This window comes from Perissodus microlepis, chromosome 12, assembly GCF_051167445.1.
Source record: "Perissodus microlepis isolate ML-2025 ecotype Zambia chromosome 12, ASM5116744v1, whole genome shotgun sequence".
Lineage (NCBI taxonomy): Eukaryota > Metazoa > Chordata > Actinopteri > Cichliformes > Cichlidae > Perissodus > Perissodus microlepis.
The window spans coordinates 32,868,645-32,890,029 of record NC_140472.1 but is presented as its reverse complement, the minus strand read 5'-3'; the positions used below and the strand labels follow the sequence as shown (position 1 = coordinate 32,890,029).

Genomic DNA, 21,385 nt, shown 5'->3' with positions numbered 1-21,385 from the left:
AAAGAAAAGCCTATGAATACGTGTGTTTAGAAAACCATGGAAACTGTGAGTAAAATAAAACATGCCTGCAGGGGAAGGAAAAAATCTTGTTCTGGCACATGAATAGAAAAAGAGGCAGAAGAGTCTTTTTTTCCCCTACTTGGTTTAAAATTGAGGTCGCGTCCAGTAGAAGCAATTTTTGACGCAATCAGGCAACTTGGGAGTTTTGAATCACGCAGTTGAGTACGCACACCCACGCTGGGCTTCTGGTTTTGCTTTTACTTATATTTTACTGTTTTTCCCATCTGTGCTGCTGCAGATTAAAACACTTATAAACTCTTTCAGAAGCATAAAAAACTTTGCTTTGCTGTTTCTACTCTAAAGTTGTGATGCTTTGTAAAATTTTGAACCATTACATTCTGTTTTTATAAACCCATATTTTATTCGCAAGTGAACATTGAAAAGATATTGTTTGTTTAAGCTGACAGATATCAAAGAAGAGTAAGAACAAACCTTTATTCAATGCGATGAAGACGTCTAAAAACACAAAGTCCATGAAAATGCCAAAGCAAAGCATCCACAAGTGTGATTACAAACAAAGGCTGGAAAAGCAACAGAAGACTACAGTACAGTGCAACAAAGACCAAAGGAAAAGCGAGGCTTAAACACAGACATTGAGGGCTAATGGAAAATGAGACACAGCTGAACAGTCTTGATGCATGCTCAATAATCCAGGTAAGTAAATCCCAAATAGTTGATTCTGTTCACCTGGACGTAGCGTTTTCAGTTTCGCTTCGTCACTCATCCAAGTGATTTTTTCAGACTTCAGCTGAACAAATCAATGATGACAAGACACTGAAACTAAAACTAAGAGACTAGCAAAATAAAGCAGGAAACCCAAAACAGGAAAACTTCTAACACAGAGACTTGACAACAATGTGCAGGGACCAGCTACTCTAAAACCCAGAGGATCTGAGAATATAAACATAAAGAGATGACGCTAATGAGGCAGTATGTGGGTTTAGCATTGTCTGGCTGAAATATGGAAGGCCTTCCCTGAAAACAGCATTGACTGGATGTTATATGTGTATATATGATGTTCTAAAACCTTTATACACCATTCACCATTCACTCCAGATATGCGTGCTGCTAATACACCCCCATACCATCAGAGACGCAGGCTTACAAAGTGAGTGCTGATAACAAGTTGGTTGGTCCCTCTCTTTAGTTCAGAGGACATGAGGTCAGATTTGGATCCTGACTACAGAGCAGTTTCTGGCCATTTTAACTGAGCTTTGGCCCACAGAAGACATCAGTGTTTCTGGATCATGCGTGGATGGCACAGTGAACTGTGTTTACACTGATGGCGTGACAGAAACACACCTGTTTTTTAACACAATGCTGCTTCAGGGCCAGAGATCATGGTCATCCATGTCCCTTCCACACAGAGATTTTTCCAGATACTCTGAATCTTTCGGTCACATCATGTACTGCAGATGATGAGATATTCAATATTTTTTCACATTACTCTGAAATTGTTCCACAATTTGTAGACACATTGTTTTGCAGATTGGTGAACCTCCTCTGAGAAATTCAGTCTGTCTAAGATGCTTTTATTGGAAGCAAAATGTTCCTCCAGCTGTTATTTTATAGCGCTGCTTCCTTTTCCATTGACTTGTTTTGCCCATCCCAACTTCTTTGAGATGTCTCTCTGAGATTTTACTGTTAATATAATGTGGCTTTATGAGATTTGCAATCCTTCTGTTTTGATACATTTTATGTGGCATCCTGACTTTTCTGGAATTGGGTTTGCAGAAGTTCATTTCTTTAATATAGTAGTACTTAGTCGTGCAAATACTAAAGATCACCTAATGTTTTTTTTTTATGGCGCATCAAATTGTAATATCTGCAAACAGAATTAAAATGATAAATTGTTAGTGATACTTCTTTGTCCGCCTCTTTTGCTGCTGTCCTCACCATCACATAACTCCCCACTCTGCCTCATTGTTTCCACTATACATCGTTATCTCATCACAGACAAATAACTTTAAGGTACCCACTGCTGTGTCAGCCAGACACAACTCAGATACCATCAGATAAAACACCACCAGATGCTCATTGTTCTGTTAATCTTGGCGCCTTTTGGGAGACCCTGCTGCACTTAGTTCTGAGGGTATATACGGGTCTGTGGGTGGGGCTGTGGGTGGGGGCAGCTTCTTTTCACCTATCGCTGGCATTTATCTTACGAGATCACAGTTTTGGAGTTTAAAGGTGTGGAAAACAATAAAGGAATCATATTTACTCTCCTTTTATATCTTTAGTTAGAAATGCTTTGCTTTTAAAATCCTTCCTACTTATTTCTGCTTAATTGTTGCATGTTAGCAACAAACTCTATTGTACTTTTGTTTGCCATGAGCTGATATTTAGTAAGTGTTCTCCACCAAACACCAGCAGTTGTCTAAAAAAATACAAACTGTGTGGTTTTACAAGCGCTCGAGCTATCAAAACGTATTGTTGCCACATGCTCGGGCACCGTAATGCTGCATCGATTACTGTTGCTCTGAAGCAAGAAGCATCTGAGTTACCATCTGTCTTATTTTGGATCAAAGTGGGAGTCATTAGGCTGCAAACAGTAGTTTCTCCTTTTTCCTCATCTTAATATACATCTTACCACAAGTAAGCTTTTATTATACTAAGTGAAGGTCTTTCCAGCTTCTTGGGTAATGTCTCTGACCGCTTACTGCAAGAAAGGACGTAAACAAGCTGAGACGAACTCTTTTCAGTCTGTCAGGTCGCTTTGACCACAGTTTATGGTTAAGTCAGAAACTAAATATACAAATCAAGCTCTTGGTGAAGCAGCAATAAATACCTCTGCTGTTAATTTCCTCCTTTGCCGCTACCTGCTGCCATCGTGTGAGGAAGTAAACGCAGAATAACACGGGACAGTGGATGGGGGCCATTGTCATAATCCATCCTTTTGAATCTCCATTATATCAGATTTTATTTTAAACAGACTTAAAAGTCCTTAAAAGTTTGCAGGTTTTATTCTATTAAAATGATTTTATTTTTTCAGTAGAAATAGAGGAACTGAAGGCTGATTAAACAGAGTTTTGCAGTGAATGGGGAGTGTGGGGATAGCTGGACTGGAACATAAAGGGTTGATTCTGAATGAACCGAAAAGCAAAGACTGTCGAGCTGGCAGTTGGAGGTTTGGACGGTGCATGACAGACGGAGATCGGGCAGACAGACAGCGGAAAAGATGAAGTTTAGAAATCATAAAGGCACGCTGGATTAAAACTTTTGACACGGGGAGCTTAATTAGCAGCAGTAGAGATGGGAGTTATACAGTTATATATACATAGAAATTGGAATAAAGCAGCTGAAGATCGAGGTCTGGATGAAACACTGGGGTAGATGCCCCGTCTAATCGTACAGACTTGTCCTGCCTACTTTTCCTTTTTCTATTTGTCTTAGTTTATTCCATAAGATGTGTGAGAGGGAGAGGCGAGGAGAGACATCGAGATGCAGCTGTATTGTCTGCCCGTTGCTTTGTTACAGCCTATTTTTGTGTTTTATGATCAAATATGTCAGACAAAGATAACTGCTCATGAAAAAGAACATATACATGCAGTGGCATAGAACATCTATGTGAAAAGTCCTCCTACAGCTTGAAAACCCAGAGTAGAAACATTTCTGCAGAGAACTTTAAATCCTCAGTTAATCAGGCGCTTCAGCAAACTTTGTTCTGTCAGATAAAAACCATGTCGGACAGGGCAAAACACAAGCTACAGGAGCGAGAGGATAAACGTTGACGACACGGGCACTGCATTATGGGAAGTCCCCCAACAGTCTCAGTCTGAAGCGGAATAACTAAGGAAAGTTTGAGGCCTAGTTGTAGAAGTAGAGAGAGTGTCTGTCTCTTGAACCCAAGCTGGGAGCTGAAGGGTCCACCTCCCATTCTACGTTTGGAAACCACAAATTAACCTGCAGTCTGACAGTGAAGTGCTCTATTGGGGTGATACAGTACTATGTGGTCTTTAAGATAAGGTCGTTATTCAAGGCCTTGTCTGGAAAAGGATTATGCATTCAATTCTGGATTTAACAGGGATACAATAAAGGGAATATCAGAGAAATCTGATCTCTTTCTATATTCTGTTAGTAATTCTCCTCCTCTGTCCAGAAGCGTTTTAAGATTTGAGACAACAGTGTCTGACACTGACATTGATTATCAGGTCACAGGAAGGAGGCGTTTTCCTGTCTTTCTCATAATTTAACATGTATTTAACTACATCACTGAGGTCATCACTGTGGAGATGCTCCTGAAGTTTTCATCAAAAGAAAGATCTGATTTTTTAAGTAACCACTGATAGTAAGTGGAGCGGACTGCTGCCTAACAACAGACATTTTAAAATCCTGTTTGAAAACCAATTTTTATTCTTTGGATTAAAAAAAATCATTTGTTTACATTTTCCTTGTTTTTTATGTTTTTATTGCGATTTTATTATTTTAGCCATGCAGGAATTTTACTACTTTTAAACATGGATATAAATTAATCAACTCAACAAACTAGAGAAATGAAAAAAGCCTGAATAGGTAACCAGGGGACAAAGGGAACAAAGGGAAAGGGAGACATAAGGAGAGAAACTGGAGCTCGTGAGCCGTTTGTAGTCAGAAACAGCAAGTTGTAACTGATTGGATTATTTTTGCTTTTCGTTTAAACAAAAACCAGCGAGGCGCCTGTTTTGCTTCAGATGCACATCAGCTCGTTTGATTTAAGAAAAGACGTTTTAGCATGGCGTTGACGAGTGACTGATAATGGCGTACATTTCTGTTTACATTGTGAAGATGAAAAAATACAAATCATTCTGTCTGTTATCTCCACAGAGTGCAGCTCGGACTGCCAGCGCTGCACAGCAGACCTCCAGATGGGCGTCGGCAGCATCTGTCTGTGGTGCAAAGCGCCAAGAATGTGGCTGCTGGGCGATCACTGTGTCTCTCACTGTCCTCTGGGTCATTATGGCTGGCATGGAGCCTGCATCAGTAAGGACTTTTTACTTCTCTGCCTTTGTACAAGAAGGTCAGAGGTCAGGCAGTAGCTTTCTTTAATGTAGGGAAATCTAATCAAAGCTGTTATGTTTTATTCATCAATCAAACCTAACTCCTTGACCTGGGAGGGCTTGTTTCTCCACCCTCTGCTGACCTGAAAACAACAAGCAGGAGAAACACTTAAATCAAAGTAAATGTTTAAACAAACAATTGCTCTAGAAAAGAATTTCTAATTATCCCCTCATCCTCTTCAAAGCCATCATCCGCATTGTCTCCATTATCCTCATCCTCATCATACCTGGTCATTATTATTATCGTCCTCCTGCTCCTCCTCCTCATCCTGTGGTTCAGCCGCTGAGCAGCTGTAACAGCCTCCACACTGATCTGCTGCAAATCTGCGCACAGGTTTAAATGCAGAGCGTGAACAGGAAGCCTCTGGCTTTAAGAGTAAAACCTCAGGAGTCTCATTTAGCTTAGCTGCAGGCAATAGCATACAAACACATTCATGCACACACAGTGACTACAACAGCTATATGAAGAAAGCACAAGATAGAGGAAAATAGCTCCCGTGGACACAGAACAAACCTCTCAGGTCAAACATGTGCTACACGACAGGTAGGTGGGTGGATGGGTACATTTTATTAGCTACATGTTTGCACATCTGCCTCTTTCCTGGTGCTGATTCAGGCCAGATGATGAATCTTTACATCAGATTCATATTTTTCTGCCGTGGTTAGTGTGCTTAGATGAGCATGAGCAGTGTGTGGTGCTGGGCTGTGCAGTGTCTAAGGATGAGGAGCAGATGACTCTGAGTGACTGTGTCCGTGATAATAACGCGATACACTTATTAGATAAGTAAATATTTTTTAACTCAACAGTTTGGGTTTGAAAAGACTTTTTCCATCCGTCCATTCTCTCAGCCACTTACTCAGTTCAGAGTTACTGGGGGAGCTGGGCTAACACATAGAGACAGATAAGGATTCACATTGATGTTGTTGGACTGAGGGAGTACCTGGAGAGAACATGCACACTTCAAAACAAAACACAGCAGCGGGCCGTCCTCAGATTTGAACTCTGGGCCTTCTTGCTGCAAGGCAACAGCTAACAGCTGAACCACTGTGCCGCCTTTTGTCGTCAAGAAACCGATGATTCAGTGTTGTTTCCATCTGTTTTTGAGAACTTCAAAGAGGGTTTATAGCTTAAAAAACCTTTTACATCTGAGTTTTTCTTGTATTGCAATTCTTTAACAGTCAAAACTACTAAAATGACTTTATTCTCACTACAGGGTCATGTTTAACGTTTAAGGAAGTAAACACAGAACAACAAAGGACTACGTTTATTGTCACAATCCATCCTTTTGGATCAGTGTCTTTCTGATATCTTCTCCAACATATCAGATTATATATAATAATATATTATTATATGAAAGTTCTTACAAGTTTACAGGTTTGAGAAAGTCTAAATAGAAAGCCAAAAGTTTCTATTTTATTAAAAATGATTTTATTTCTTCAGTAGAAATAGAGGAATTTGAAGGCTGATTAAGCCGGGTTTTACAGTGAATGGAGAGTCTGGGGATAGTTGGACTGGAACATAAAGGCTTGAGGCTGAATGAACAGAGAAGCAAAGACTGTCGAGCTGGCAGTTGGCGGTATGGAGGGCGCATGGCAGACGGAGGAAAAGATGAAGTTTAGAAATCATAAAGGCACGCTGGATTAAAACCTTTGACATGGAGGGTTTAATTAGCAGCATAGAAATTCCATAGAAATTGGAACGAAACAATCGACAAACGTCAAGGATGTCAAGGTGATGCTGGGATAGACACAAACAAACACAGACAGCACGTCTACTTCCTGTTTTTAGAGCTGTTTACAGCCTTTTGTTGCCCGCATCCCAACATGTTCCTGCCATCAAAATCTAAGCCAGTATTTTTCACAAAGTAATAAAATGGCTCATTTTAAATATTTGATATGTTTTCAATGTTAAACCACGAGTAAAATCTCAAATCATTGCATTCTGTTCTTATTTACATTTAACACGGTCTGCCAGCTTTTTGGGAACTTAGGTTATATTTCTATGTCCCTGCATGTCCATAAAAGGTGACGTTTTTTTTCCCAGAATGCCATCCGTCATGCGAGGCCTGCAGTGGGGCTGGGCCGCTCTCTTGTACTTCCTGCCCTGCCAACAGCGTTCTCTTGCCATCTGGACTCTGTGCCCCCAAATGTCCCCTTGGATACTATAACAATGGCCAAAGGATCTGCCAGGGTTAGTGAAAACACACACACACACACACACACACACACACACACACACACACACACACACACACACACGCAAACAAGCTTACTGTGAATGTTAAAAATATGCCTTTGCTATGTTACTATTTTGGTTTGTTTTCCTGTTAGCTGCACTCTATGTTTGCACTGAGAAGACTGTCTGCATATATAACCGCTAATGAGTGTCTAATTAAATCATAGACTTTTACTTACCATTACAAATTTACAAACTTCTTGGACACATCAGGCAATATTAATGGTGAGATTATTTAATTAAAATGCCCCAAAAACACCAAAACCACAAACACAGCCAAACAAGTCTAGTTCAGAGACTTCGGTTAGTGAAGGTGAAGCTTAGCAGACACCTACAGGCTACACACGAGGGCCACACACTGATTTTCAGCTCCAACACAAGCAACAATGTTGGATGAGTTATTAAAAATAATAATCCTGGTACGGTTGTTATAAAGAAGGATACTATCCACAGAGACCCGTAAAAATGTGTTTCTGCTGTAAACTTGGACATTTTAACGTGGAAGTTGATGGGTATTAGCTTACTGCTACTTTTTAGCTTGCCACAACTCAGAAAACAGAGCTAAATGCAGCACTCACGTACAGAAAACCAAAAAGCCAACTTGTTGTTTGCGTGAAACGAGTTCACCTACAAGTCAGGCAGATAAAATTGAACGAATTTCCTGAATTGAATTCCAGACAGAGTGGGCAGAGGGCGAAAACAGGCACAAACAAAACGGACCATTCATGGCACAAAAGTTTAGTGAAAGTTCACAAAGACGGTCTGTCAGAAAATGAATGGTGAGTCAGTGGAATATACGCTGAAAGTAATGAGTGAAGCCAGTGGGAAAGTGATGCAGGTAGTCATGAAAACAAGCCATCAACACCGCAAGAATGCTAAGACGATATTTTTACATTTTACAGAGAGATCCCAGACTCAATGAACAAGTGAGCGAGTGTAGTTGGTGTTTTAATTACTCAGTACTCCTTCAGTTCTGTTTGTGTTGTGAAGGCCTCTTTAAGCTGCGAGAGGTGGGGTACATCCTGGTCAGACTGCCTCCCGATTACAGTGCGAACACACAAGGTCAATTTAGAATCACTTATTAACCTCACATGCATGTGTTTAGGAGGAATTTTGGCAATCCCTGCATCCGACACAGCCACATTCAGGCAGTTTATGGTGTTGGCTGGTGTTTCACATTTTCCTCACTAGTCCGTCAACCTTTTCTGTTCTCTGCAGCATGTGACAGCCAGTGCCTGACGTGCGAGACGCCCGGGGTTTGTACGTCCTGCCGTGACCCGGCCAAGGTGCTGCTGTTCGGAGAATGCCAGTACGACAGCTGCGCCCATCAGTACTACCTCAACACCACGACCCGCACCTGCAGAGGTACGCTGCCAAGTTGCCTGACAACCTCACACAAAATGCACTGGTGCAGTGAGGCAAGGGGGATTAATAATGAGGATATGCAGTGCACCCTTTATGATATTCATAAATTGCTCTCCATCCATATTGCATGTAGTGTACTGTGCTACATTGAGTTTATAGGCTCCATCAATCAAGTAATAAACTGTAGAACCAGGTATGCAAATGCTACACATTGTGTGTGCATTTTAACTCAGTATTACGTCTTCCTGTGCACAGAGACATTGATGCATGAGCCTCAGGGGATCTTGGGCCTGAGTGAATAGCTACCTGTTTTTTCACCACTGTTTATATATTTAAATACCCACTAATCAGCCTTGCTTGCATTTTTTCAGGCTGGAACTCAATAATAAGACATGTGAAAATGTGTTTTTTATCCATTTTCCTTTTTCTGGATCAAAGAATAATGACTGCATAAGATTTAATTTCAGCCCATGACTGTTGTTACGCTGATGTACCATATGCTTTAATTCACAGTAAGTTATTTCACATAAAGCGGAAATCACCTAGTAGACTTCCCTTTATCACTGATTTAGTCCAGTGCAGTAAGGTTTTTCCAGGTATCGGGGGCCCAAAGGAACCGGTCCCGGAGGCTGAACCAACACTGCACATGTCTGTTATGGGATTAGAAGCTAAGCTAGCTGCTCCGGGCTAAATAAACATTTTGATTCCCTCTGAGCCAGCGAGCAGCGCCTCCCACTTAGACAGGTGGTTTTTAGCCATCCAGCTCATGATGGTGTTTATCCCCCTGGTTAATCCACTGAACCTTAGATGCACCCAGAGTGTTAAAAGCACCACGGCTATCAGCTCTCTCAAAAACCAAAACAGCTTCGAGAAACTTTGGGAGCTTTCATTTCACAGCCTTGGGGGAGCTTTCAAAGTTCTCAGAGAGTCTCTTACAAACCCGTAAGCACTACCAAAACCTACATTTGTTTGGCTTTATCAGTGATCTTTGTCCACTGAGAAATCCCTCATTTACATCTCAGATCCCACCGTTTGCCTCCCACTCTCCCACTATCACCTAAAAACAAAGGTAGATGCTGAAGACAGACTAAGAGATGAACTAGTTTTCATGGTGGCTGTTAAACAAAATGATGAAATTATATATATTATATATATATTGCCATAATATAAACAAAAAAATCAAAGATTGACCCCAAGGAAAACTTGCATGAGGAAATTAGAATATTAATTAACTTAGCATCACAGCAGGAGGTCCAAACATCCATCTCAGCTGCATGCTGTATATTTAAGGAAGGACGCTGCCACCATGTTATTAGCCATAGGTTTGTAAAGCATACTGGATCACTGTGTTGTTTTATTGAAGACTGAGGTGATTTGTGGATGAAAGGCTGGAGTTATCAGCAGACTATCAATTACTAGAACCAAAACGGAAGAAAAACGTCTTGGACCAAGCACAAAGCCATGTTATTACCCAGATCGTTTCATTTAAAGTGATCTGAAAGGCACCAACACCACAAAGATGCCAGGTCCACTTCACTGATTCACATGAACGGCACTAATGCCCAGACACCAATCGCCTCGCTGACATGTGTCCCTTTTTCAGAGTTCAGCTTGATGTGTTTAGAAGTTTTCTGGGCTACAGTTATGGCTAATTTGTATATTTGATACGTTTTAAGAAAATGTAGCATTTTAATTCATTTTTCTTTGGTGTTTGTTTTGACAAACGGTGTTTCACTGTATGTGTAGTTGCTCTACAAACTGTATATCCTGCTTAGTTTCATCTTCAAGTTTAATACAAATGTAGAAGGTCATACAAGCATGAAGAGTCCCAACTGTGCTTCATTTTCATGCCTGTATTAATTGTGCACAGGACAAACAACAGATGTGCAGGTGATGAGAGAGAAAGAAGCACAAATGGCTTTAAAATCAATCCCATAGAGAAAAAAAGTTGATTAATCTCTTTTGGTCTCTCGCCCTCCCTCTCTTCTGTTCTGTTCTCACTATTTGCTCTCACCTCTAAAATCCCCTCACTTCTAATCCCAATGTCCCAACACACACACGCACGTACACCTCCTCCTCTCACTCCTTTTCTGCTACCGTCCATCCTGTTTGCAGAGTGTGACTGGAGCTGCAACGCCTGTAAAGGCCCCCTGAGGACTGACTGCCTGCAGTGCATGGAGGGCTACGTGTTGCAGGAGGGAGTGTGCACGCAGGGGTGCTCCTTTGGCTCCTATCAGGACAGAGACAGATGCCTCGGTCAGTCCAACAAAAAGCAGATAAATTGACCCACTTCACATGCAGTCGGTGCTATTGTAGCTGCACAAAGAGCTTCCTCTGGGCTTTTACACTGTTGTTTGTACATTTGTGTCCATTTGAAGTTGTTTTTCCTAATCGATTGCTAACGCAGCCAATCTTAATAAAGCAGATAATCATCAGCAGTTGAACTAAAAGGTTCCTTAAAAGAGCTTTTATATGTAGATGTTGTATGAACTGGCCAAATCAACTGCATGGACTGGTGTATAGCACTTTTCTACTCTCAGCAAGCCTCATTCACTCAGTCACACACATTCATACAAGCCTAAGCAAACTGATTAATGCATGTGTGCATTAGCAGTCTGTAATACAGCTTCTGTGTGACTCCATGTTACTTTTTCCACCGGTGCTAGTAGCCAAAAAAACACATTAAGAAAATATCTGGTGATAAAATAAATAATGTCTTTAACTCAGTTACTATATCACTTTTTTTTTCCAAATGTTTTGCTCTCTGCGGCAGGCTGTGATGATCACTGTTTGGACTGTCGAGGTCCTGGACAGTGCCAGGAATGCCAGCCTCCCTACGCCACGCTGCACGGCCAGTGTGTGCTCGAATGTGGCAGAAACTACTTCCTGGATGCATCTTCCAAAGCTTGCAAATGTAAGAATATACATCTTCTTTTTATTCTATTTCTATATGTAGTGATAGACTTTTAAAAACTGTTTCTATGAAGATCAGAGTATTAATTTAGTTTGAAAATAAATTTATAATAGACATTTAAAACATTTAAAGTTGAAGACTTGTGTAAAAACAAAAAGAAGCATTTTTCTAATTTGAATAATATTTGAATAATTTGGATCTTTTCCTTCAGCTTGCTCGTCCGACTGCGTGCTCTGTGACGGGATCGGACTCTGCAGAGCTTGTCGTAATCAGACCTACCTCATGGAAGGATACTGCACTCCTGACTGTGGACATGGATACTACGCAGACCAGAAGACCAGGACCTGTCACGGTAATAACATGATGCCTATGTTTGTCACGGTTCTGGGTCAGTTTGACCCAGTATTTTGAGTTATGTTTTGGTGTGTTTTTGCATTTTGGATTCTTTTCTTATTATGATGATTATGACTCTATGTTTCAGTTATTCTTGTTTAGGGATTAGTTCGTAGGTTTTGTTCTCATGTTTATTGCAGGTTTAGTTCAGTGTCTAGTCCGTCTTTCAGTGTCGTGTCTGCGTCTTTGTTTAGTGGTGTCTTGTTTCCTGTTTTACTCTGAAGGTTCATGTTCCTGTCTTATGTCAGTGTTTCTAGCTTTGTTCCCCCTGTCTCATTAGGTCTTATTCCTCCCAGCTGTGTTCCCCTTCTGTCTCTAATTCCTTGATGACTTCCTCAGTGTATTTAAGCCCAGTGTGTCTTTGTGTCAGTGTCGCGTCGTCTGTTAACATTCCTGTCATTCTAGCTACACGTCATGAGTCATAGTTTTTCAGTCTCTGTTCTGGTCATGTTCATAGTAATCTGCTCCTGTCATGTTCTCATAGCCTTTCATGTACCAGTCCAGAAGACTGTCCTTTGCTTTCTCATGTCGTGTGCATAGCTCTTAGTTACAGTCTGAGTCTTAGTTTTTCTTAGTCTTTAGTTGTTTCCCAGTTTAGGCCCTTTGTTTAGGTCATTGCCATAGTTTGTTTGGTTCTTTTTGCTTTACTGTTTACCGGCCCTAATAAAGGCTCACTTTAAGTTCAGTAAACGTTTTGCCTCCTTCGTCTGCGTCCGCACCTGGGTCCTCCAAACACCCTCCTCACGGTCTGCACTCGCAGACCGTGACAATGTTGGTTTTAAAACTGCAAACAGTTATCATTACATAGCAGAAAAGTCCTTTAATTTATTGATAGAAAGCTCCCAGACTTCAAATCTGTTAATTCTGATAAGAAGATTTGTATAAATACAGTTTAAAGACCAACAGTAGGTGATTTCTGCAGCCAAACTGGGAGGCCTGGGGGTAGGTCCAGGTCACTCTCTCTCTCTCTCAGCTGGGAGGTTTCTAAACTGAGCACAGCATCATGTATCAAGCACTGTACCAGTGGGAGCTTTTTTCTTATATGCAAATAAACTAAAGATGCCCACATAAATAATGCAAATGACCACAAGATATTACATAAAAGCAAATTTACATTGCTAACAGAAAAAGTGTGTGATGCTGTGGAGGAGGTTAAGCTGCAAAATGTTAATGTCCCTCCAAAAATAAAGCTTATACAGTAAAACGTGTTGTCAGTTTGAAGTTGCACAGCAACAAATGTCATGATAAAGTTTCACCAGCAGCTCGTACTTTTGTGTTGCAGAGGTGCTTTTATTGTGACACACTCGACTCAGTGAGCGGTTTTGTCATTGGCAGTCCTCAGCCACTTTGTGCAGCTCAATGCTGAACTGTGGTCAGATCGTCACTCTGACGCTAATGAGTGACCTGTCAATCACACATCGGTGTGCTGTGTTTCAAATTTGGCAAGCAGCTTTTTAGAGAATGTGTTTTGAACTTTTTAGGCAAATTACAGCACTCATCCGTGCAGTGGTGGGCACCTGTTTTGGGTTAACAAGACCGTATCAGTGTAAAGGAATGGGGAGACAGCCATGACTGCAGTTACTGCCAGGACGTCGTGTCTTATATAAGAAAAAACTGGTATTCTCTAAAATTAAGGTTAAAAAGGTTAAATTCCCAAAGGTATGCTTCTGCTGACGGCTCAATCTCATCAGATGACCCAGAGATGTTCATCCAACACATGAACATATTTGGCATGTGTGGCTGTTGTAAAGGGAGAGGAGGTTATTAGCTGGGATAGGCTAAATTTAATATGATGGATGGATGGATTGTGAAAGATTTGTGCCTATCCATTGGTTAGATCACAGGTCTCGAACTGCAGACCTCAAGGGCCGGTGTCCTGCAGGTTTTAGATGTTTCCTTGATCCAACACAGCTGATTTAAATGGATAAATTACCTCCTCAACATGTCTTGAAGTTCTCCAGAAACCTGGTAATGAACTAATCATTTGATTCAAGTGTGTTGACCCAAGGTGAGATCTAAAACCTGCAGGACACCGGCCCTCGAGGCCTGGAGTTCGACACCCCTGGGTTAGATGGTGGACTGTACCCAACTTGATACCCCATTCTCAGCCCATCCCTCTTCCAAGCCTGACCCTGCAGTTTCTGTCAACTCAATGGGGAAAAACTAAAGACATTATTAACCTTTCATACCTGAAGAAAACCCAGTTATGATTTAGTGTATTTGTGTCCAAATACCCCTCCAATACTGATCATTTAAAAGAACAGATACAGTGATTCCAGTTGAAGATAAAGCTGCTTGCAACTGTAATATAGTATTAGTAATATATCAGAACATATTAAAGGCTTCAATTGTATTTTTCACAAAGAAACTCACAACCAAGCAGACCAGTTATATATTTTCAGTAGGTAGCATTTGTGATCGCAATTAAATGTTTGGAACATAAAGACCATGTTAACATGAGTCAGGACCACAATTTTTTATTTCCATGTCAGTTTTTCCCGTTTTTAAAATCTTTTGGGTGTTGCTATGATTGGTCCATTCACAGTTAAACCAAAGAGTCTGTGGTAATGTAATAGAAGTCTATACGTTCTCCTGGTTTTCTTTTTTACCAGTTAATAAAAAAGTATTTAAGATTGAATAAAAAAATCTCGGTTACTTTTAAGCAGAGGGCCTAAACATTACTGGTGGTTGTTTCTGAAAGGAAAAACCTTCCATGCATAGAAAACCAGAGGAGTGAGAACAGAAGTAAGATAAGAGATTATGCCATTGAATACGTCAGATACCGCTTGCATGAGCTTCAGTGTGCAGTAGGCAAGCTAAGCTACATAAATAGTGTTCTCTGTATGAGAGAGCCGGTGGATATATAGAAGGGTGTCAGCTGATGTGGACTGGCACTGAGATCTGCTGAGATCCCAGCAAAACTCTTAATTTAATTTGCGTTTCTCAGTCACTGACGAATGTAAATAAACTATCAATCAGACTCTATCTAGAAGTGAAAAAGGTCTATAGAACTTCATCTTATGAAGTCAAATTTGAAAACTGATAACAAATGTAAGTCTTTGCAGGTCAAATATAAAGATACTGGAAGCTAAGACTGCTAACATCTGTCTGAAATTAGAAGGTTCCTGTTGGTGACTTATTAATTGGTCCTCCTGAATAAGACTGGGAAGGCTTTGACTGCAGAGTTAGGATGTTAAAGGAGTTTTGTACTTTAATTTTTTTTCCTCTTTTATCTTAAAACAACCCGCAGGTTGAAATGCCCGAAGCCTTGAGGAGCAGACTGTAGTTCTTAATGAAAAGTGACAAAGCATATTTATAATTAAGAAATATATTATCACGCACTTTCTGATAAATGGGTTTTCTTGTAAAATAATGAACATTTTTAGCCTTCAGCTAATCCACACGTTAATGAAGTAAAATGGAGAAAAAAAGTTGCTCTTTAAAAACAAAAAATTGGCAGCCCCCCCCCCAAAAAAACTATTGCTTTAAATTATAGACTTCTTCTCATTTGGAAGTATAATTACATGGCCCAGAGTTTGAGATTTAAGCATGCCTGCTGGCATCATTACGGGAGGTATAATGAGATTAGGGTGGCATCTCAAAAAGAGCTGATCTTTAAAAAGTTCCCCAACAAAGTCAGCACCAATTAGAGCCAACTTCTAAAATGCCACGCCAAGGCCGAGATGTCTCACTCGTGATATGTCTGCCATTTCTCCCACACGCACTTTTTTCATTTTCAGTTTATAACCTCCTCTCAACCTCTGCGCCGACCGACTTCTATTCAGCTACAACTCCATGCCAACAGATATTTAAAGAAGGCATTAAAATGTATTAATGAAGATAATTGGATGCTTTTTTAAACCAAATTATCATTGTACACTGGTTATTAGTCCAGTTACTTTGATGGCTTTTTTCAGTAAACCAGTCACAAATGTACTTTTGATGCTGTGCATGGATTAAACTACTCAGTATTTCTATTTCTGATTGTTTTCCTACCTTCCAAGTTCCCATTCTGTTATTAAAAAATACTCGTTGATAATCCAGTTTTGCTTTAATCTTGTTTTGGAGGATCCGTGACGATGAATTTCCCCACAGGTATAAGAAAGTTTGCTATTTGTTGTGTATTTCACAAGAAGGATCTAAAATACACTGTAAGAGAATTTACTTGTGTTTCACCAGCTTGGCTTTAATGAGGTTATTGATTTGAGTTTTTCTTTTCTTGGTCCTCTCAGTGAACGCCCACACACCTGCCCTCCATGTCAACGGGTCCCTGCTGGTTCCCTTTGATGGTTTTGCCCCGCTGCTCCCCACCCTGCTGCAGGTGAAAGACCCAGACAGTCCGTCTGAGCAGCTGATCTTTCAGCTTGTTCAGAAGCCGAGTAACGGACGGCTGGTCCTGGTCAGAGGGGAAGAAGGCGAAGAGACGGGAGGCCGAGAAATAAAGAAGGACGACACGTTCACGTGGGCAGAGCTGAGACACGGTCGGGTCCGATTCCAATACCAGAGAGACAAAGACAGGTCAGTAAGACGGACAAAACTTTTTCTGTATTTTGCCTGGAATTATTTTTCTGAGACATGAGTTTGACACAATACTTGGACGTATTCAGTCACAGAGCTACTATACTTATACTTGTTTAACGATAATTTATGAATTTTTGGGTGGCAGGCACTGCTTTGCCAAGGTGTGCAATTTTGTAACTCCATCCATGTACAGCAAAAATCTTACCTAACGTAATCTAATGGACTGCTTCTACTGTTCTGGGTATTTTTCATGATCATTCTGATTATATCTTTACTTTGTGCTCCGCTGTCCCAAAATGGCCACCAAGTAATAAGGATTTATTATGGTGGAAGAGGCATTAGACAGTGACACTATGAAGGACTAATTCATAGTGCAAAACCAGAGATAACACACATACAGGGATGGATGGTTTAGCCGACCTCGATTAAAGGACAGATATTAGAAATGGTACCAAGATATTTCTTTTTTTTTTTTTTTTGTAGTTCTTTCTGTTTTTTTCAAGCATTTTTTTATGTGCAAAAACAATTAACTCGAAATTAAAGGTAATACGATATCTTAGCGAGCCTAACGTGACTTAACAACTTAACATTGGTTAGTAGAAGCTGGATTTGTTGGCGTCATTGAGTGATGACCTCCAGATTCAGGTGGGTCTCAGCTGGGTGGACACTCCTCCACTTGCTGGCCTAGGTGGAGAACTTTGAGTACCTCAGGGTCTTATTCAAGGGTTGAGTGCAGTGGGAAATGCAGATTCTGTACTGGTCTGTTGTGGTGAAGAGAGCTGGATGTAAAGGTGAGGTTGTCTGTCTACTGGCCGACCTACATTTCACCTGTGGCTGTGGGTGGTGACCAAAAGAATCAGTTTGTGGATACGCAGCAGACACGAGCTTCCTTTGATGACCAGAATGCCTCTTGGGTAAATCCAAGACTTACTGGAGGTGGTGTCTGGGAGTGTGCATGTCTCCTTAGACTCCTCAGACCTTTCTGACCTGATCACTATAACTGTTAGCTTATCCCAAACTGTGGAGAAAACTATCCCTTTAAGCTCATCATCTCCTTCCTTCTCATTAATGAGTATCCTGACATTTAATTTTTCACTCCTTGTCAAAGTTTCCTGTTTGATTTATGCTGCTTCTTGGCTCCAAAGTTCATTTCTATTAACCTGAACATGGATGTGAGATGCATTACATTTACATGTTTGGGTTAATGTGGTCATATTTGCATAATCTGCATTTCTTTCTGTTTGACCCCAGTCTGAGTGCACTCCGTGCCGGGAATCACAGAGGCTGCAGAGACGTGTAGACAGCAGAAAGCAGACATTAGAGCGCTGACCCCTGACATCCTGAAAGGAAAACAAGGCAGCTGAAAATCAAATAAGAGGCCTTAAGTCTTATGTTAATGGATGAGAAATGTTGCCCATTGTTCTCTGCAGCCTCCCCTCTGTCGCTGTGTTTGGGACAGATGTCCACTCACTCAGTCTGAATGGACAGAGCAGTCATATTGGTCAATCCTGACTCAGCTGGTTAGGCCTAAAATGGCAGCATGCCAGTGAATTAGCAAAATGTGATCCTCTGTACAGGTTTAAGCCATTAGATTAATGGAGACAGAAAAATGTAAAACTCCAAATGAGATTAAATCTGCCATATTTTTCAAATTATGTCAAGCAGAGGATGACGGCTGTAGACCCAGAACAGCAAGCACATGGTAACAGGTTTTAATTCCCGTAAGAGGAGATGTGTCCATCAGAAAAAAACCCAAAAGCATGTGCTGCGTTCAGATGATGGTGGGAAAAAATGGACGAATGATGAATAAAAAGATTAAATGTTGATTGCTGTTACAGACAAACTCTTTTGAGCTTTCAAAATGAGTTATTTTCATTCACGAGTGCCTTAGAAAAACATGCCATGGGTCAAGACGCTGACATAAAATGAATTTTATTTCTTTGAGTGGTAGACTTTACTACTGATCAGAAGCCTTTCCACTTGTATCAAGGCTGCATTTAAAAAAAATCTTTCTCTCATCTATAATGAAGTGAAGACATGTGCCAGCAACAGCAGCACTCTGGACAGAAAGTGAGATTTACAACTTCAGCGACTATTTTTCAGAAATATATTCTATGTTACTTTAATATAACTCCATACTTTACGCGTATCTGGGCTGTTTCTGTGGCCATTCAGCCACTGTAGAGCTGCAGTTTGGTGTGTTTTTACTGGCAGTAAGTCAGGGATTATTTCTCTCAACTAGCTTGAGAACATCTCAGCATCTCTGCAGGAAGAGACGTCCAGACCAAAAGCAGGAAGTGAAACTAAAACGAGATGGGTGAGCATGTGAAGACTGGCATCAAACGTGGTGCCAGTGAGGCAGGAGAAACTAGAAGCACATGGACCAGAGGACCATGACGGTTAAAACTATTAGGAAAACAACCTTCAGCAGACTTTTGTCAGCAACTTTCAAAGATGCTACTGCAGTCCAAAAAGCACCTAAGCACTTGGCTTTCCTTAGAGCGTTATTTTCCTTTCTGTCACTAAAACAAACAACCCGCTTGGTTATTTGATCTTCAGACTCTCTGGATGTCTCCCAGCTGCAGCCCTGGGGAGTTGTGGGTAATAAGCCTTGGCTCGGAATATGGTAAGGCAGCAGTGTAGGGGGGGCGCATTGATGATGATGAGTGTGTGAGCAGGTGGGCTTTTGTGTGTTTGTGATAGCTGACCTCCACTCCCACAGATAACTCACAGGTGATCAGGACTAATGACTACACAGCATGCTACTCTCACGGGACTCATTTCCCCACTTTCCTCAGCTGCCAACTGAAACCTGTCACATTTGTAAAGCAGTTTTTAAAGCAATTTCACAAATAAGGGATGGTGAAGTTTAGTCTCCCTACTCCAAGATTTGTCTTCATTTAAGAGTTCCCCTTTCTTCGTCTTCCTGCAGGAGCGGTGAGTTCACCTTGCGTGTTGCTGATCCCCAGCTGTTTTCCCAACCGAAAACAATTCAAGTCCGAGCCGTGTCCATGCAGGTAAGCAGACATTTCCTTCAACTCTCCTTTATTTACTGTCATTGACACTGACTTGCTTTTTCTGAAACAGTTTTAAGAGAAATGAACTGACTTGAAAGTGCCATTAAAAAAAAGCTGTATCATAAATCTGTTCTTCAGGCTACAAATCCAGATATCTAATAAAGGTTGCTGTTTCCACGTTGCAGACCAATGTAGTGACGTTACATGGGGAGAGGAATAGTCTGCCAGGGCACATTTGTTTCTAAATTTAGTTCAGTGTGAAATGTAGAGGTTTGCTCTAGGAAATTAAAACACTGGAAGTCTTTAGTCCTTGTTGAGAAAGTTTACCTCAGAGAGAAAAGACTCCAGTTTGAGGACTGTGGAAATGTGAGGCCTGACTTTGACTGAGCAGTGAGTTTGGAGAGATTTTGTCAATATGATGGCATTAGCGATAGCAGCTGTGCAAGGTGCATTCATGAAACTCTACAGGTTTGTTGTTTGGATTAAAATTATAGCAGGATTCAAAGATTAGTGTCGTCCAATCTGTGGGCACCTGAGTGTGGGGTATTTAACATCGGAATCACTTTTACAAAGAAATTTGCGGTAGTTACGTTAATAATATGAGCATCCGCTGCATCCAGCTTTTCAACTACACCCCACACACATCACCAACAACAACACGACCTAGTTCATTCTTTTTAAGCCAGCGAGGCGGGATTGCGGATGCTGCTCAGGTACGTCCGCCTCCCCCTCAGCCACGCCGCAGACCTCACAATTTAGCAATCAGTATCTTGACAAAGGACTGAAGGTTAGTAGCAAGAAATCTCTACCTCCCGAGTGACAGACGACCATTTATCTGGAGGGAAAACATATTTCTAAAGAAAGGTGTGGTCCAAAATCTCAGTGGCTCTCCTTATTACATCACATCTCTAGTTTTGGCACATAAAAACTATACTAACTTTTGTCAACGTCATACAGGACGAGTCAACTGGATACCGCCATCCTACAGTTAGGTACATGTAGTTAGTTTAAGGCTCAGTCGTATTAGAGTGAAAGTAGGACAACGGCCTCCCTGCATCTAGGAAAACGTTTGTGGTTGCAGGTCATTTTTTAGGCGGTTGGATCTGCAGCTCAGGAGGTAGAGCAGGTTTCTCGGTTGCTTAGAAATCAGTCAAGTGTAGAAAAAGTGCTTGTATGAATGGGTTCATTGTATAAAAGCATCTTTGAGAACTACAAGCAGTCAGTTCAACAGAGGAGCTGCAGATGTATCTGAAACATTCAAGAAACTCACCTGTTGAAATGTTATTGTAGATTTTCTGATGCCTGTTTAAGCTTTAATAATATTATTTATATTACAAGTTTATTGCATATATACTGCTAAGAAAAGTGAGATTTGCAGCCTCTCACTCTACGACCACTCAAGCAGCAGACAGACACATTTAATCTGATCTGTCAGCTCATATTTTAGAGTGAGCCTGTCTCTCATTTTGCTGCGTCATCCCAGCTGATCTGCATTTCTCACTATTTTTTGAGGCTCTCTCTCTGCGGAGTAAAGCCCCGGTGATCGGCCACTGTCAGCCTGAGAGCACACCTCTATTGATGTCAGGCTGACCTCTGATTTTGGCACAGCTTTAGAAAATAATGAGAAACAAGGGATTAACGTGCCCTCTCTGAGAACAGTTGATGGGTCAGTGTGGCACCTGCATTACTGCGCTCGCTGTTTATGGAGAAATAGTTAAAAGAAGTTAAAATGTCTCACAAAGGTCCGTGTATGCTACAGTCTTCCAAACAAAATCCCCTTTTTTTTTTTTTTAAATTTAAATATTAATGATAAAAGAATTACTCGTGCACTTGAGGACATTTT

The 21,385-nt window shown here is 40.9% G+C and overlaps 1 protein-coding gene across 4 annotated transcripts in view; it reads left to right on the top strand.

The window, feature by feature from the left end:
• fras1 (Fraser extracellular matrix complex subunit 1) overlaps positions 1–21,385 on the top strand; it is a 316,636-nt gene that overhangs the window by 184,889 nt on the left and 110,362 nt on the right. For all 4 annotated transcript variants that reach the window (XM_084946695.1, XM_084946697.1, XM_084946696.1 and 1 more), the window contains exons 20-27: positions 4,864–5,019; positions 7,141–7,287; positions 8,551–8,697; positions 10,813–10,953; positions 11,471–11,611; positions 11,823–11,963; positions 16,237–16,522; positions 19,458–19,542. In XM_084946695.1, coding sequence (XP_084802821.1) covers positions 4,864–5,019; positions 7,141–7,287; positions 8,551–8,697; positions 10,813–10,953; positions 11,471–11,611; positions 11,823–11,963; positions 16,237–16,522; positions 19,458–19,542 — 1,244 coding nt within the window. The remainder of the gene's footprint in view (positions 1–4,863; positions 5,020–7,140; positions 7,288–8,550; positions 8,698–10,812; positions 10,954–11,470; positions 11,612–11,822; positions 11,964–16,236; positions 16,523–19,457; positions 19,543–21,385) is intronic.